At 41.5% G+C, this 19,261-nt stretch overlaps 1 protein-coding gene across 3 annotated transcripts in view; it reads left to right on the top strand.

Moving 5' to 3' along the window:
* Window positions 1-19,261, top strand: part of mrpl13 (mitochondrial ribosomal protein L13) — a 102,084-nt gene that overhangs the window by 38,838 nt on the left and 43,985 nt on the right. For 2 of the 3 annotated variants that reach the window (XM_041190284.1, XM_041190286.1), the window contains exons 5-6: window positions 3,318-3,404; window positions 12,694-12,815. In XM_041190284.1, the coding sequence (XP_041046218.1) occupies window positions 3,318-3,404; window positions 12,694-12,815 (209 nt within the window). Of the gene's footprint in view, window positions 1-3,317; window positions 3,405-12,693; window positions 12,816-17,783; window positions 18,004-19,261 lie in introns of those variants that run through there. The other variant, XM_041190285.1, reaches the window with a different exon arrangement.

Below are 19,261 nucleotides of genomic sequence, written 5' to 3'. Positions count from 1 at the left end.
AGTAAGGATGTTATGTTTCAGTTGTACAGGGCATTGGTGAGACCACATCTCAACTATTGTGTGCAGTCTTGGTCTCCTTATTTGAGGAATGCCATGAAAATATAATAATTTTCATAATATTATTGAGATTTATTGTAAAGGTAGGTTAATAGTGGGGTTTGGATTAGTTTCTCTGTATGGATGTGTGTGGGGGATTTAATTGAATTGGATGCAGTTGGTCTGGAGCTTTTTGAGTTATCAGAAGGGAAGCTAGGTTTAAAATGCTAAATATGTAAACATGGCTGAAGTTTTAGAATGTGAAGTGTGAGGAACATGTGCATTTTTAGATAAGCCAGAATAGTTAAATTTCAAAGAGGTCATAAGATATTACACTTAGCCATAAGAAGCTAAGCCAACCAGTGTTTATTTTTCCCAAAGGCTACTGATAATATGAGTACTATGAAAGATTTATATTATGGGAAAAGTAAAGTTGCAAAGACATATTGGAACAATGGAATGTACATTAAAAAGGGAGACGCATGTATAAAGGAGATGAGGTTTTGTGTAAGGGGGAAGGCATTCTAAGATCTAACACAAGTGTGTAAAGCCTTCAGCCTCTGTGCATCAAGTTGCTGTCTACAGGAACCGAAGCTAAGAAAACTCACTTTGGATACTGCTGTCCAGAGCATTGTGTGCTTTGCTTGGTTCTGCTTAATTCTATTTGTTTGACTGTTGCCTTAACAAAGGTGTAACTGGGAGTCAGATTAATTAGGGAGGTTAGGGGTTATTATAGTAGTAATTTGTAGGCCTGTGTATGTGCTTAAAATCTTTTCTTCTACTAATAAATGTTTAATTTAGTTTTGTAAAAAACCTCTAAGCCTTGGTGGACTTATTACTACTGAATTCAAGGCATGCATCGAACAATAAAAATACAAATTGCAAACAGTTGTGGCAGCTGTTTCAAGTTTCCCTCTGGGATTTGAGCAGCTCGGCATTTAGCATCCACTGTGCCACAACAAAGAAGGATGTAAATGTGTTGGAGGCAGTTCAGAGGAGGGTTACTAGATTGATACCTGGAATGAGCAGGTTGTCTTATGGGGAAAGGTTGGACAGACTGGGCTTGTTTCCACTGGAGTTTAGAAGAGTGAGACGTGACTTGATTGAAGTGTATTGGATCCTGAATGGTATTGACAAGGTGGATGTGGAAAGGAGGTTTCCTCTTGTGGGTCAGTCCAGAACTAGGGCACCTTTTTATAATTAGGGGTTGCCCTTTTAGAACAGAGATGAGGAAAAAATTTTCTCTCAGAGGGTTTTGCAACTTTGGAGCCCTCTGCCTCAGAAGGCAGTGGAGGCGGGGTCATTGAATACTTTTAAGGCAGTGGTAGATAGATTCTTGCTAGGCAAGGGAATCAAAGGTTATCGGAGACAGATGGGAATATGGAATTGAAAACACAAACAGATCAGCCGTGATCTTATTGAATGGTGGAGCAGGCTTGAGGGGCCGAATGGCCTTCTCCTATTTCATATTGGACACTGGGTCGCTGGCACTGACTTCATCCCTCTTGCCTTATAGCAAGTTAACTGAATTGGACAACATTGTAGGTAGCCAGCTGGAAGATACAAACTCTGTCCTTTTCAATAAACTCCATATAATAGACGTAACAGATGTTGTAAAAAGCTTGCAAGATTTCTTTGAGAAAAAGAGAAAGGGATTCTTTTAAATTAATGGCTTTCAATTATTTTATTTGTTTTAATTATATCTGTAAAAGTAAAAAAAAAAATCCTCTTGCTGCCTTCAGTTCTATTCACAAAAGAAAAATATTTCAGTGCACTGGAACCACTGAACCAGTCAGCATCTGTGTAGTGACAGATGGATTAACATTTCACATCTGACAACGGCTCCACACCTGAATCATTAACTCCTCTGTTCTCTCCATAGCTGTTGACTGACTAACTGAGTGTTTTCAACATTGTCTGCTTCTGTTAGTTCCTCTCTTTTCTCATTCTCTGATGGTGCCCTGTGACAGTAAGTCGGATCTGACCAATTGCTGGGGAAATATGTGCACTGCCAATCTTTGTCTAATTACTCATTGTAGAATTTTTGATTTGTGTTCTTCTCAGTCTCTTGAAGCATTTATGTGTAGCCTTTGCCTTCCTCTGTTCTGACTCTCCAACTGTACAGCAAATTAAACACTTGCTAATTCTATTATTATTTCAGCTGAGAGTGCTTTTGGTGATATGTCAACGTTTCACTCAGTCAAACAAGATGTTGTTTCACATTGAACCATTGGAGCCTTTGTGAACTCATTGTATCTTGCATTTTTAATCTATTGATTTTAAAGCAAAAGTGAGGGATAAGAAAAGTAATAATTAATGTAGTACTGCATACAGTTAATTTTGGGAAGTCTTCTGAACCAAGGGAGTCAAGTTAGGGTAGTCACTTATTTTTAGATTGCAGCAATTATACTTGGAATATAATTTTTTTTGATAAGTAATCATTTATTGTATACATGGCTTGTTAAATCCAGAGGTCCTTTTCTCCACTCATAAGCATCACGAGAAAGACTATTGAGTTTTTTATGTAGTAAGTACAATATAGTGCAGCAAGTTGACAGAAACAAAATCCCATGGAAGCCATTTAAATGTATGAAAGAGAGGGTGCAACTTTTATTGCATTACATTTATCAAGGTGAGGGAAGACTGTGAATTCCTTATTATCAAGTGCTGACATGAGCAAAATGAGGGAAAGAATGGAACATTTTACCGAAGGATAGTGAAATCATAGCCTTGTTAAACTGTTAGATACTTTATGCTTTAAAACTGCTCTTTTCAGGAGCTTGTAGCCTTGCTCATGCAACCAACAAATCACTCACAATCTCAAAACATCCAGTTTATAATAAATCTGATCACAGTGGGAATATATACTGTTCCCTATATGAAATAAAGTTACATTACACAGAACAAACTTCCACAGATGTTGAGTAAAGAATTTTAGTGGGAACTTATTGAAGGATACTCTTTACAGGAGCTTGTATCCTTGCTCATATCTAGCTTCAGAGAACTGATTCACTGCTACCTTTTTATATAAAATCTGTCTGTTAATGTCATCTGACTGAACAATGCACTGGAACATTTAACCGTATGATCTGTAATGTGTACATACCCTAACATTGTTAAATCCAAATGCAGTAAAATTTGGGAAAGCATTCTGTTCACTGGAGCAAAACTGTTTTTGATAACTCTTAATCTTGAGAGGTAACTTTTTTTTTAAGTTTTGATAAACCTGGATGTGAAAGGTTATAATTAATTGGAGTTTCAGTGGGGTATTTTTGTTACAGATTGTAAAACTGGCCATCTATGGTATGCTGCCAAGGAATCTGCTTCGAAGAACCATGATGCAAAGGTTGCATCTCTTCCCAGATGAGGTATGTGTTACAGGCATTAATTTTATTTTCCCTATTAAACATCCGAATTCAGCTGATAATGTTTCTTGTGACACATTCTCACCTTTGTTGGGGGTAATTGTGTGCTCCCATTAGAGTTGAACTGCCAATTCTGCTGAGCTGGATATTGTGAGCTAATTGATCCACCTCAAACTTTTACAAGGCACTTCACCTTTTTAAAAAATTCTAGCTGCTCTTGCGGATTTTTAGCCCCCATTTAGTCCCATTTATATCCCAGCCCTGCCTTTGAAGGCCCAGGTGATATAAGCTAAAAGGAGTAATACGCCTCTAAGAGCAGAGGGTTGTTGGCAGTATTTATAACTGACGGCTTGTAGCCACCTTCGTCTCACATTGGTGCGAGTTGCTGCAATTAAAAGTATGCACGATTGCTTGTGAGAAGTGCTTTAACATCATGTCAGTCATTTCTGAGAAGCTGCGATTTTTTTTAATGTACGCACTGCAGTTCTACTGCTGCTGCCACTCTGAAAGCTTGTGCTGCAGGATTTAAATGAAATGAAGTCATTTCACTGTCAACAACAGACAGTTCAACGGCGCACACAATGGAGGGTAAAAGCAGTCTGTCTGGTGTCGCGGGGATAGGCGACAGAGGAAGAAGCTAACATTCCACTCTGTTCCATTGCAAGCTGGTTTGAGCCAAAGGCCCACCCTTTCTGGCAGCAAATTTCAGCAGCGTTGAGGTTTATTGGTTAGTTGACCTAGTGGCCGAGGGACACGTGGAGGCTAGCACTTGCATTCGTTTGAAGGAAGGAATAAGAAAGTGAAAAAACAAAGTTAGAGACAATCGGCCTTCATTTCCTTTATTACATTCCATTGTATAGGGGCATACTTTACCTAATGCTCCTTATGAAAATATCCTGTAATTGAAAACATGCATAAGTGTCATTCACTGGAAAAGAACATCAGAATTGAATGGAACTATTTTAAAAATTACATATGATTTTTATTCCAGTGAACAGTAATATTTTTGCTGTGATATATATTGCTGCCTATTAAAATTTTATGCATTTAACCTGCTGTAAAGGGATAGATATTTGCAGTCTGTTGCTTTGGATTTGCAAATTTTCTTTTTTCAAAAGGCACTCAGTGCACTTGAGATTGTGTTCAATTGTAGGTATTGCTACAATCCCAGTAGAGACCAATAACTTTTTAAGAGATATGAACTTCCCAGTGACCAACACAAATCGTACAACAAGATTTCACATTTTAAGATTTTTACTACCACAGACTAAAATCAACATTGACTAAACGTTACTTGGAAGGCAACTAATACACTAAACTAAAGAAAAGGATTTTCCCGTTAACCAAAAACCCAATGCCACGTTGATACATTACACCACACTCAGCAGAAATGTAAAGCCTCAGGCGCAGCCCAGCTTTAACAATATCTCTTTTCCTTGCTCTACCAGGATGAATCTTCCAGTGTCCTTTTAAACAGAGTCCTCTTCACTCAATATTCTGAGCATATTCCAGTGGACTTCCAATACTAAGGCACCCTCTGGCAATTCCTTGATCCTTAACTCTCCACATGTCTCATTTCTTCAAACAGGGGAATCTTTCCTCTGCAGCGCTCTGCTTTGTAGCTAACTTGGAAACAGTCTTTTTCCCTCTGCTGGGCATGGCAGCACCTGTTGTGGATCTTTGTCCCAAGTCTCTCAGTTTGACTTACTCTGAGAGTTTGAGAGCAAGACCAGCTGCCTCCTCCTTTATGTGTAGGTGTCAAAACTTGCAGCTTATTTCGATAAGTTTTGACTTGGGCTCCTGTCGTCATGGCAGTCAGATCACAATAGGCTTATCTCTGGGCAGATTTTGTAGGTCACGTTCCCCTCTGCAAACTACTCCATGGAGAGAATTTTCCCCCCACCGGGGTGGGGGGTGGGGGGGGGCGGGGTGGTGCGGAGGGGCAGGCACGGACAGGCGCACACTCGATCGGCACCCCCCCCCCCCCGATCGGGTCCATGCCGCCATTTTATGTGAGCGAGCCAATTAAGGCCCGCCCAGCATGCCACATGCCAGGAAGAGGTGACATTCCCCTCTGCAAACTATTTTGAGGAGAGACATAATCACAGGATCTTTTTGCATCCACCTAAGAGGGCAGACAGGGCCTTGGTTTAGCCAAAAGACAGCACCTCCAACAATGTAGCAATCCTATCATACTGCACTGAGAGTGTCAGCCTAGATTACTTATCTGCCCAAGTCTATGTGGTGGCTTTTGAATACACACACCCACAACCTGATCCTGAGGCAAGAGTGCCACAGCTGATGTACATACCGATAAGAGAACTAATGGGGGAGAAAATGTAATAAATTCCACCACTTACCAAGTAAGACAAGAGGATAAAAGTTTTTCTTCCCTGGCAGAAACATTGCTTTGTGGGGCATGTTCCTGGCCAAAAGCGGTGCACGCTGTGTCGATGAATTCGCAATTTTTAAACAAAACCTTATTTGGTTGGGATCAGCATTGAAGGTTCTGGGAATAAATATCAAGGGTTAACTTAATACTCCAAGATACAAAGTAGTTCCTGTGCATGCTCTGGGTGAGGTGTATTATCTGTTGAGGGCAGATGAGAACTGAATACTGGAGTGTGAGGATGGATAATTGTTTTAACGTTTTCCCTGTGTAAGAAACAGAAAACAGAAGCAGGAGGAAGCCGTTCCGTACTCCAACCCTTCTCCGGCATTCAATAAGATCATAGCTGATCTGATCGAGGCTCAATTCTACTTTTCTGCAATCCTCCCCCACCTCCCCCTACCGCGCCCTGCCCCCACATTACCCTTGACTCTCTTACAGATCAAAAATCTATCCAACTCAGCCTTGAATATATTCATTGACCCAGCCTCCACTGCTCTCAGAAGGGTAAAGGATTCAATTGATTACTTTTTAGGTTAGAGAGTATTTGTGGACAGTTCTGCTTTAATTAAGTGGATGAGGTTTTGTTCATGATTGATAGATTGTGTGTGGTGCCTCCCAATGTCCTAAATCCCGGGGAAGGCCTTATGCTGGCCTGTTAAGTGCCTGACGGGCATTTAATACCATCAGGCCTTCCCCAACAGAGGCAACGAGAGGCACCCATGGGTTCTCCAACCGGCGGATGAGATCCTGTCACCATGGTTAAATCCCATCTGATGGACCTACTGGCCTTTCCTGTCATAGAAACTTTAATCACAGAAAATGATTCATCTTCAAGGCAGGTCCCTACTGAGATGCTCTACATACTGGAATAGAGCACCCTAGAGTCCGCCTGAAAAGCAGTGCCAGAGTCATTGATTGTTTTGTCAATCACAGAGTCACAGTGCGGAAGAGGCCCTTCGGCCTATCAAGTCTGCACTGACGCGTGAGAAACACCTGACCTGCCTACCTAATCCCATTTACCAGCACTTGGCCCATAGCCTTGAATGTTATGACCTGCCAAGTGCTCATCCAGGTAATTTTTAAAGGATGTGAGGCAACCCACCTCCACCACCCTCCCAGGCAGCGCATTCCACACCGTCACCACCCTCTGGGTAAAAAAGTTTTTCTTCACATCCCCCCCTAAACCTCCTGCCCCTCACCTTGAACTTATGTCCCCTTGTGACTGACCCTTCAACAAAGGTGAACAGCTGCTCCCTATCCACCCTGTCCATGCCCCTCATAATCTTGTACAATTCGATCAGGTCGCCCTCTCAGTCTGCTCTGCTCCAACGAAAACAGCCCGAGTCTACCCAACCTCTCTTCATAACTTAAATGTTTCATCCCAGGCAACATCCTAGTGAATCTCCTCTGCACCCCCTCCAGTGCAATCACATCCTTCCTATAATGTGGTGACCAGAACTGCACACAGTACTCCAGCTGTGGCCTCACCAAGGTTCTATACAACTCCAACATGACCTCCCTACTTTTGTCATCTATGCCTCGATTGATAAAGGCAAGTGTCCCGTATGCCTTTTTCACCATCCCACTAACGTGTCCCTCTGCCATCAGAGATCTGTGGACACACACGCCAAGGTCCCTTTGTTCCTCAGAACTTCCTAGTGTCTTGCCGTTCAGTGCTGAGAGACCAATTGTACAACCTGTTTCAAGGACTCCACCATCTATCCTTTGCTGTTCAACTATTGACTTTTAACCTTTGGTAGAATTCCTCCAATTCTGTGTTTTTTTCATTGTGTGTGTGTCTGTGAGACTTGGGGTATCCCGAAAGAGCCATTAGTATAGTTTCATATTCCATACTGTATGTTAAGATTTGCTTTCTATTCGACAGGACTGGTTTTATAATACGTTTGTTGTTTATTGATAGAAGCCTGGTTAAACTCTTTTATTCTGGGTAACAGTAGCAAAGGTAAATAATTTGCCATTTTGGTGAGTGAAATGAGCATTCAAACTAACTAAACGACCTGTGCAGTAGTGGGGCTAGATCAACTACGCACTCCTCCCATCCTGATCATAACAATTATCCACTGTGCTGGCTATAGTTAAAATTGCGATAAATAACAAGCTATAGCTGTTGGCCATTATTTTAATCTGTTTTTTTTTCTGTTTTCCACTGAAGATTTTTTTGGGACCCTGACTGAGAATAATGGGGCTTAACTATAACCATGGTCCAAATATACAAAATATATGCATAAGCTATTTCCATCTTTGGCTATGAATCTTATTACATGCAGAGCTGAACAGTAATGATGATATTTGGAAAGCAGAACAGATTGTAAATGCAATTCTCTTCGGGAATGATGGCCTTTAAATCCGTGCACAATGCATAATTATGTAAAACTTGCCCACTGTTAACTTTCAATAAAGGTCCCAGAAAAATAGAAAGAAGCTTTCAATGAAAATGCATCATGAAAGTTTTTCCATTTCAAATTTTAAAGGAAAATTTCCCCTTTTTAAAAGTGCTAATACATTTTTTCTTCTAACAAAATTCTATTTCATTCAAACCAAGGCCTTGCAAGTATACTGTGATCAGGCCAAAGCAGTGCTTGACTCAGCTGCGATCTGTCCAGCTTGTCAACACTAACTGTCTGGTTAGTAGGTGGTTCAAACATGAAAAATGGCCACATAAATGTGTTGACAGAGGAATCTTAGCTGAGCAAGGAGTCAGCCTTTGGCGGAGGAGAATAAAAGGGGGAACCGGCAGAAAAAAGGATCAAAAGGGAATGCTAAATCAAAGAGCAGAATTTTTCCATTGTCAGGCAGCCATGGGCCCAACCCTAACAGGAGTAAAACAGTGTGCGATGGCGTCAGGTGAGTGTCCCTGCGTCATTGTGCACTCTTGCGATGTTTTGCTCGACGGGCACACACGAGAGGTGGTAGCACGCCCACCGACTATTAAGAGGCCCATTAAGGCCCTTAACCAATTAATTGTATTGAATTTTCCACTGCCCATTCAACGGTTCAGTTAGCGGATGGGCAAATAGGCCAGGCGGCCTTTACATTTTTAGCGAAACCTCATCCACGGGCAGTATGAGGTTTTGAACAGCGATTTTTTTTTTTGAAAAAAACATCTTTTGAACTCATTTTAAGGGGGACATGTTTTCCTTATTTTTAACGTTAGAAATCTTCAGCTCCCTGAGGCGGCTCTCTGCCTTCAGGGAGCTTTCCCTGAGCGCACCCGCCGCGCATGCGCAAACTTTAGCGCTTGATCTACCCCGCCCCCCCCCCCACCCCAGCAGCGCCCAGGTTATCAGCGCGCCTTTCACGCTGGCTGGCCGTTAATTGGACAGCCAGCGGGAAATCACAGTCGGGGCCCGATCACGGGTGACATTCCATTGCGCGGCCGATCCCAGGCCCGCCTGCCCCAGGGGGTAAAAATTCTACCCAACAGCCCCATCCCCGCCAAAACAGGGTTGTAAAATTCTGCCCATGGTGTACCCTGTATTATTTTATTAGCTAAAGGATAGAAACTATCCAAGCACTTAATAAAATTAGATAGCTGCACACGTAGTTCAGTAATTTTAATGAGTTAATGCTTTGAAGTTTAACATATAATTTTTAAAAAGTGCACTTATTCATGAAAGTGTGATAACTCCAGAATTAAGCTTGTACAGGGACAGATACAACACTGTAGAGCAAAGACCATTTTTAACTTAATTTTTGAAATGAAAGCACCTCCCTTTTGAAGTGCCCTCTCCCTCACTTACCTGCCATGGCATCTTTCTGCTGCTTTCAAGCAGGAAGGCTTGTGATTGGCCCTCCAGCTTTGAGAGCCTGCCCACTGCCCATAATTGGGCTGCAAGTCCATCCAATGGCCACTAATTGGCAGCTTTAGGGAAAATTACAGATGCAGGGTTCTGACCCCCATTTGAGTCTGACAGCGGGGTCCTGAATCTGGCAGGGGAAATCCAGCCCATGATGGTTGGGAGAAGGACAAGGTAGGGAGGAGGAGAAGGGAGGGAAGTCCGCAAAATTTGAAAATCTAAACTGCTGGACCTTGAGGGAAAGTAGGGGCTTACCTATTTAATAATGCGAGTGTGGCAAAGGATAGCTAGCAGCTATTCTGAAATGCTGCTTCCTCTATCTGATTTGCAACCAGAAGGCTGTAATTTTCTGTTTATCCATTTAGGTGGCTTAGTTCTGTATCTGCTCGCCTCAACTTAAATTACCTGAAGTATCGAACTATCAAAATCTTTCATTGGTGAAATGCCCTCTTCAAAAGATTTGAGTTTTGCAAAATAATCAATTGCACCTGGAGTTCTAGAGCAACCTAAATAAAATTATTCATTGGAGGGATTTAATATTTAGATTCATCTCCATAAATATTTTTCTGTAAAGATTTGTAAGAGCTACAAAAACCTGGCCATCTGGATCCAAGTTGTGCAAAGCAGAAAATCCCATTTTTCACTAAGATGCCAAGAAGAATAAAGTTCTCGCCAAGACTCCATATGTTCAATTCATCTCCTTATGGATATAGTTGACTTTCCCTTCCAATGGCATTTGTGAATCCTACTGCCTTTATTTAACTTCTTAAAGGAAGGCCCTTTTATTGTCTTAAATTACCTTCCATCATTGAATTTTCCCATCATTTAACATATTAGTATTTCTTGCATAAGCATTTGTGGTTGATACCTGTGATGGCATTTTGCTGTTATTACCTATCCACACTAATTCACAATAAGCTCATGATGGATAAATCTCACCACATGAACGTTTTTTAAAAATTTGCCATTATATGCTAGCTGGTATACTTCCTCCTGTATAGTCCACTGTACTAGCATGGCACTCTCCCAATGCAGTGTTCTTCGTGCACTGATTATAGGTTTAAAATAAATCTTTGCTGATTATTGACTCACCTCATACTTTATCATGCTGGTTAGTGAAGGACGCACAGGTGGTTAGGATCCTATTACTTTAGTGGCACAAAAAAAAGGGGGACCGGGTAATTCTCAAGCAACCTGATTTACATGATACTGTACAAAGTAAGGGACACGAGAAGTTGGGAGGGGTGGGTGCATGGGGGGAGGCTAAGCCCCTCTCCCACCAGGATGTCACCAACCACACTCACACATTATCACACCTACTTGATCTTCACAGTCCCAGTGCAGGAAAAAGCCAGCTGCAGAGATGTGCCGCCAGCTGTAAGCACAGCAACTGCTAACAGACACAACCAATGACAGTAGTGGTCAGCTGTGATCTCAAGCCTGCCCCCACCTCATACAAAGCATTCTGGAATAAAAATTTATTGGGAAGCTGCCGTAGATTGGTGCAGAACTCATCGTCATCACCCCCTTTGCAGCTACCTCATGTCGCACCACCCTTGCTTTTCGCTAGAGCCAGGCTCAGCCACTTGTCTGGAGGCCTGTTCCTACATGTCTGGGAACTGTTTGCCTTCATTCTTGTCTGTGGCTTCTTTACTACCTATACAGCCTGGGCCAAGGCCGTTAATGGGTTGAGATGCATTTTGAGCCTTTCCAAAGGTTTTGAGTACTTTTTCCCCTATTCTCATGTTCCCCTTTAATTGTGCTCTTGCCTTTGAATTGCACCCATGTGTAAATTGGCACTTGAATCTGCAAATAATTATGCAAATTGTTGACTCAGGAAATTTGAGACTTATTAGCATTTAAAATTCTGGTGCGATTTCCACCAGCCCTTAACCTTCAATTCTGCTGGTACCAGCAGATGACAGTCCCACCAGAGCTGGCACCTGATAGCTGCACTAGTAACTTATGTGATATTTTAAAAAGTCACTATTCTTATTCCCGCGTGTTTGTTGCTGTACTGGATCTAGTGTTTGCCTGTCTTCTGTAATGTGATATTATGAAAACCCATTAAATGTGAGGTTAACTGTTCAAGAGAAAGGGCAAAATGGTGGATGTAACTGTAATAGTGAAGCAGGCACATTAGCATAAGTGTTAAATTACTGGGCTAATAATTCAGATAATTGGATTAATGATCTGGGGATTTGAGTTCAAATCCCACCATGGAGCTGTGGAATTTAAATTTAGTTCATTAAACAAATTGGGAATAAAAAGCTGGTATCAGGAATGGTGACCATAAAAGTACCAGATTGTTATGAAAACCCACCTGGTTTATTAATGTCCTTTAGGGAAGGAAATTTGCCGTCCTTACCTGGTCCGGCCTGATGTGACTCCAGGCAATGTGCAACAACCTGGTTCACTCTTAACTGGCCCCTGAAATGGACTAGCAAACCACTCAGTTGTCTCGACGGCAACTAGGGATGGGCAGTAAATGCTGGCCTTATCAGTGACACCCATATCCTGTGAATGAATTTTTAAATATTGATTGAGAAATATTGTGGGTCAGTGAGTAACACAAGGTTTATTGCACAGAGCTGCTTTTTAAAGCAACGTTCAGATTTGCTGCCCTTCTACTAAAATTGGCCCATCTTATTTCATGAAGAAGGTTGAGAGAAGGGACGATTAAAGTCACAACCAGAGACAATGTTCACCACTTGCCCAACTACCCCTGCCTGTGCTGCAGTTCAAATAACAGTCCCCACTGCTAAATACTCATGTGGGTTTTGGTTTTCTGAGATTGCCTTCATTAATCATTGTTCATGAACAATGTGTTGCTTTTTTTTCTCCTATTTGCTACGTTAAATTAGGTACAGCCCTTTCTGCCAGCCCTTTCAATTCAAAGATGATAGAAAGTTACTTAATGTGCCTTAAGAAATTAAAGTTTAATTTAATGTCCCTGCAGTGCAATGTTTTATAATTTTCTTAATTTGAAATCAGTACGCCAAATATCAAGCACTGCCCAAAATATTTGGTAAATCCTAGACGTGGCCTTATTTTTTTACCCCTTGTTTTTCTAATTCAAAAGGTGATTCCGGATGAAATTCTTAAGAACTTGGTAGAAGAACTTCCACAGCCACGACAAGTACCCAGAAGGTTGAATGAATACACTCAAGAGGAGGTTAATGCCTTCCCAAGACTATGGACACCGTAAGTGGAATGAGGCCTTCAGTTCATGGGCCAAATTTATCAATGTACAAAACAGCAGAGCGAGCTGCCTTTAAACAATTTGCTTTCTTTTAAGACTTTATATTGGATTAGCTTCAGAACAATATAACTCTATACTGAGTAATGAGCTGTGTATTTTCCAAACACTAACTTCAGTACAGCAGTGGATAGTACTTTGTTTAAATATCTACTTTCCTGAGATCATAAAGACTGATGATTTACTGCTCCGCTCCTAATCAGCTTTCCAACTGGTGATGAATTGCATTTGACAACTGTGTTCCTGATTAAAACCTTTCATTTTCATTTTTTTCTAAGTTCACTGGTGTTCTAATATCGTCTTGGAAATTGTGTGAATTTAGCTTTTGTGAGTGCAGCAAAGCCCTTTTCACACTGAGCAGAGCAGAGGAAACATCTGGAAGTGAATGGAGCGTGAATTATAGGTCCAGACAATGAAGATGTACAGAATATACCATTCTCTCTCTGGAGACCCATTTGTTTGTGGTTCAGAACATAAAGTTAATATCTTTAACCAAAGTATTTATTAGTAGCTAGAAAAACATTGCCCAAAGATTTATTTTAAAAATATTTTTACCAGAGAAATAGGGAAGAAAAATGAACAGTGACTGTTGGAATGCTCTCTCTCTCTCTCTCTCCTTTCTTTCACTCTGTCTGTGCCTCTCGTTCTCTGTACCCAAATCCCCCTCTCTGCGCCACAGGAATAGGGAAGAAAAGTGAACTGTAACCGTTGGAATGCTTTCTCTCTCTCTCTCTCTCTCTCTCTCTCTCTCATCCTCTCCTTTCTCTCACTTTCTGTGCTCCTCTCTCTCTCTGTCTGCGCTCCTCTCTGTCTCTGCACCCTCATCCCCTCCTCTCTGTGCCCAACCTCTCTGTCTTACTTTGACCCTCCCTCTCCCTTTTTATCCCTCTCTTCACTCCTCCCTCTTTCTCTCTCACTTTGCCCCTGTCTCTGTGCGCGTCGCTCTGTCTCTGTGCGCGTCGCTCGCTGCATCTCTCGCTCACTCTCTCATTACCTCATATACCCATCTCTCCACCTAGCACACATACGCATGCACATGCCCCCTCGCTCTTGCTCTCGCTCTCTCCAACTCTCTCTTGCTCTCACTCTCTCCCTCATTCTCTCTCTCGCTGTATCTCTTGCCTTCCCTCGCTCTCATACCATCCCTCCTACATTCCCATCTCCCATCCTTCCCTGAGCCCCAACATTCTGCATATAATTCAGTACATTCGGAATCATATTGTTCAAGCTGCTTTGGAATCTTGTCCACACATCAGCTTCTAGAAGCTGTTGTTGTTTTTGCATTAGGGACTGACATCATAGTTCCATCTACAGTGTAAGGAGCAATCATGGCTGCTGTAAGTAGCAGAATTGTTCTTTTTGGTAAATTTTGTTTTGATTGTTTTTCAAGGCTGAACTAGTCTTCAGAGATGTGATGAGTCCCTGTTTCCAGGTGCCGGGTGTCATTGATTGATCAAATAGCAGAGGATGGTCTTCCCTGAACTTCCAAATCATCTATTTGAAGCATGCAGAGTTTTGAGGTCTGAAGTACAAATTAGTACAGATCTACCAGTGAGGTAACCGTTGTCCTGCCCATGTTGCTGTGTCAAAGCTGACCATCACTACATGAGCAGAAGTGTATGATGATAGGCCAGTCAAAAGTGAAATAGCTCCTTAGGATGGACAAAGGATTCATGCAGGTGAGGCGAGATAGATGTAACTTAACTTTGCATTTAAGTTATGAAGAGACTTAAGAGGAACATCAAGGCTACAATAGAAACCCATTTACATTAGGCAGGTAGGATAGGGAGGGAAGAATAGGATCTCATTAGACACCTGAACTGGGGATCAGAAATAGACAGCCACTGGTAGACATTGGAGGCTGCAAACTGAGGTAGACAGATACAGACATGTATTCAAGAAGCATCAGACAAAAGATGCCACGACTAGCAGAGAACTATAATGTGGTCAAACTGTCAAAAACATAACTAAATCTCTCTGAATTGATGAATTCAAGTGGGCCTTCCTGAAATGTAGTTAACTTATAATTTGCTGTATGCACCTTTCATTCAGATTTTTTTTAGCCACACTCACTTGAAAGGTAATAATCAGCTAGGAATTGTAAAGAAGCGGGGAACTTTCATCTGTTAAGGTTCCTGAGCAGCTCCGCCAGTTATTTCAGTAAATTGTTCTTAGAAGTAAGAGGACATTTGGGTAATGTTTAGATTCTGTGATCTGAAGCAGAGTTACATCTAGTTTGTCTTTATTGTTCAAAAATAAGTTACTCAAAAGAATAAAAAGAAATGTCCTCGATTGTTAAGCAGTGGAACGTACAAGGTAATGGGCAGAGTACGGGCGGTGGAATTAGTTTGAAATTGCTCTAGCAAAGAGGCAGACTGACACAATGAACCAAATGGCTGCCTCCTGTACTTCAAGCTTAATAAGTTATATAATACGACAGCATTTCCTTTTTAGTTCTGTGTTTGGCTGCATAGCTATAGCAAAATCCAGAGGTGGATTCATGTCAAAATTCTGAATTTATGAAAATGGCTAATTCTGTTGTCATTTCAATCTGTCTTTCTGCTGAACTCCCAATGTATTTAAAAGGAACCAGGTGTTCAGTAGCAGTGCACAAAGCTCACTGTTCAAGTTTAATACAATGAGATCTCAGTGAGAGCTGTATGGCTGCATCTTGTTTAAAACCCACAATTTTCTAAGAACTCAAAACATGTATATTGTCTGCACACTGTAAAAGCACGAAGTAAGCACAAGTTTTGTTAGATTAGAGGCTGCACTTTACCGTCCAGATGTTTGATTGGAGCATTCATTATCTGTCAGTGAAGAGTTATTCACACCCTCTTTTGAGATGTTCAGAAAGCCTGTGTGTGTTTCACCTGGACAAAAACCACTCTTTAGCCTCTATTTTCACTACACGTTCTCCTTTGAGACACATTTTTGAAAGAATTGCACCCCTTTTGATGTATCTTGCCTAAACAGTGAACAGCTGCTGTAGGTTCCAATAACTTCTCCTCACCCCAATGGTTGCTGACATGGTCAAAAGCTTTCTTTTCTAAAACTTTCTTTTCTAAGGTTCCCAGTCCCCTTCAAGCCAGCTGTTGTCAAATAACTGTCAATCAATCTCTCTGCCACCAATCTCCAATCTTGCTAGCCTCTTTGAAGCCCTTAAGGATGTCATTACTACTCAGCTGTATGCTCATCATTTTATCTTCAAGCCTCTTCAATCCAGTGTCTGCCATGCCCTCCCTATAGCACTGACACTGCCGTGATCAAAGTTACCAAGTGGTAGTCTTTGTGTTCCACTCATTTTCCTTAATATGTATCCTGATGGCACTCCTACCAATCTCAACCTCCTTCAGCTCTGTGTTCCTGTACGCACCCTCCATTCTTCCAACACTGGCTCCCTTTGTATTCCTGTGCCTTCAGCCACCTCAGTCCCACAGTTTGGATTGTTAGCTCTAAATTCTTCTGCCTCTCTTGTATCTCTACCTTCTTTTGAAGTGTCAGCTTTGATTCAGAGGGTAACACTCTCGCCTCGGAGTCAGATGGTTCTGGGTGCTTTCAGATGAGACATTGAACTGAGGTCCTGCCTGTGTTCATGTAAAGAGCTGGTTTTAAAATTTGGTAAGACAACTGTGAAGCCTTTCTAATGTGAAGATATCCATTGCTTTTGTCTCCACTGCCTTTTCACCTACTCTCAATGTCAGCAAATCAAAACGATGTAAAGCTTGGGCCTGAGGCTCTGAAAGGAAAGATAGCCCAGTTTTTTATCTCTAAACTCTACTTGTTCTAGTGCAAAAGATGCTTTATTATCCAGTTCAGCAAGATCAGCTTCTACCTGCAGATCAGAGAGACATCAAGAGCACTTGGCTGTATGCATCCCCATACTTCCATCCCTTCAGATGTCACCAGTTGACACCTGCTCTGCAGGAGTTCAACTGAAGTTGTGGGGGGAAGACAACCTCACCCCATGACATGGTGCTACCCCCTCGGGCAGCAACCATAACAATGGGACCCAGACTCAAGTGATAATCGGGTGGGCCAGTACCGACCAATGTTAATGCACGTTGGGTGATCAGCATCTGTCACCAAGGTACAATCCAGTCTTCAAGACTACCCCATGGATTAAAACCAACATCAGTTAGCTTCAATCAAGGTGCCAGTGCAGTCCTCCATTCAGTCTTTGGGACCTGTGCTCATACAAGTGAACTCCAACAGCAAATTTGCTGATTTGCAGGTTTCACCACCATCCCCCCCCCACCGCTCCACAGTCAGCAGACCACAAAACACTGCTGAAGGCATTGATTAAAGGCCACTTGCATAGCTGCTAATTTAAGAGGCTTTGGCTCACTGACATCTGTCAACTTGTGCGGCGAAAGAACTAGGTGTATTTTGTGACAGAAGTGACCTTATCCTGGGAAGAAACCTGGACTAGTTCTTGGTGGAGCATCTGACTGCATCTCAGTCTCACTGCGCACCAGTGACAGATTTGCAACATTTTCCCAGAGTTGGGAACTCAGTGTTTTTTTGGTTATTCTTCTCTTTCTCTGCAGCACTGCCTGTGTTACTGGGCCACGGTTACCTTGTTGGTCCATAATTTGATGTACTGCCTTTTACCTGTTGCCATAAATGGTTTGAGAGTCAGCCAACCTGGTAAATTCAAGCTGGTTTAGAAGCCATAGTATATAGGATGTGTATTATATTCCCCCTGTTAAAGCATAATCAGCATCCTTTGAAGGAGGCATTGATAATAGATATTGGAACAGGGATGCATCATATAGCCCTCAATATCTTTCTGTTTTTCCATCATTATAAAGCAGCATATGCTGCTTGAGACAAGAGGCCATTGTGTAAAGAGGTGTAGCTGTGAAATGTGCAAAAACATTGCAAATATCTCTCAATGTGATTGCCAATAGGAGCAGAAGCATGCATTGATATCTGTGCTCGGATCCTGGAGCCCACTGTCAAAGCTGGATATTGCACTTTGATCACTTCAGACTGATTTATCAGCGAGTGTACTTTGTCCGGCCCAGTGGAGAACAGCTCGGCCTTCACCCACACGTGAATCATGTACAGCCCTGTCTGAACTGTGCTTTGGTGCTGCTACTTTTCTAACAAAATATCCCACATTCTTATAACATTTTATAGCTAACCTGTGTGTATATAAATAAATATTTCATGTCACAGCCTTGCTCAGTGGAATGTTTCAGCGCCATCTCAAATCTTGAAGATCCCCATTCGTTGCCCTGACAGGCAAAAGAAAACCCTGCTAAGAATTAATTTGAGTGAACAGAGCAAGGGGAAAATTACACGATTTGAAATGTGCAAATGTAAAAGGGCAGTATCCTGAAAATGTTTGCACCACCATTGATGGAGGAAGCTACGGTCTGGAATCTAGAGACTGAACATCACTCAAGGAGTGAGGGAGGATGCCTGCAGTAAATAATCTAACTTTACTCACCCTCCATTTGTTCCATTGTTAAAAATGGTAAGCTATGTAAAATGGTATAACAAAAGCAGAGTTAATTAAATACTGTAATCCTTCCTAATACTCTGACTGATCAGACTGTAGGCTTCCCATAGGCACCATTACTAATGTGTTGGAAGATTTATTGCCAGTAAGTCTCGGTTTTACTACAGCTTAATTCTAAGAGTCATAAGGTTTAAAGTAATGCAAAAGTATTTGAGGTGAACTTGATCTGTAGCTTTTTAAGTAGCGCAACTTGCTACATAATAAATCTGCTCTTGTACTCCATAGTGAAAATGTTAGTTAGTAAAGTAAACCTCATCTTAACCAAACAAACTTGCTACTGGTTCTGCACAAATGTTTGATTTATTGCAAATAATGTGTAGCTCTGAGCCAATCAAAGCTCCAATAAATAAACGTCCTCAAAGTGCTTTATGTTTGCATTTTAAGAAGGTGGGTCCGGGAGGATTCTGGAAATATTTTGCTGGAAATGTAAATGCTCCCACATGTCAGATTTTGGGACTGATTCCTAAAATTAAAGTTGTCACAAATATAATTCAAATATAAAAGGTGCTTTAGGAACAATGGTCGAGATGTTGTTTGCAAATTTCATAATAGCTTAGTTATGGCGTGAAATTAGACTAAAATGCTATTTTTTTAAAAATGCAGTCCGTATGGTTAAACAATTGCAATTAGACAGAAGTATGTTGGAAACTTTTCCGTGCCAACACAATGAACCATTCGACATTAAGTTTTATACTGTACCATTTTATGCTTCAATAAAAAGTCTGAACTGTCCCATCACTCTTGTAATTTTATCTCAGGAACTTTTACTCAGTGAGTGCCAACCGTTTTTTTCCAGACCACTGTATAATGGTCAATTACTTTCCTTCAAGAAATCTCTGTCACATTTTTTTGCCCAAAGTG

Source organism: Carcharodon carcharias, chromosome 6, assembly GCF_017639515.1.
Source record: "Carcharodon carcharias isolate sCarCar2 chromosome 6, sCarCar2.pri, whole genome shotgun sequence".
NCBI lineage: Eukaryota > Metazoa > Chordata > Chondrichthyes > Lamniformes > Lamnidae > Carcharodon > Carcharodon carcharias.
Note: the sequence above shows the minus strand (reverse complement) of the source record. Positions and strands in the feature narration are given on the sequence as shown.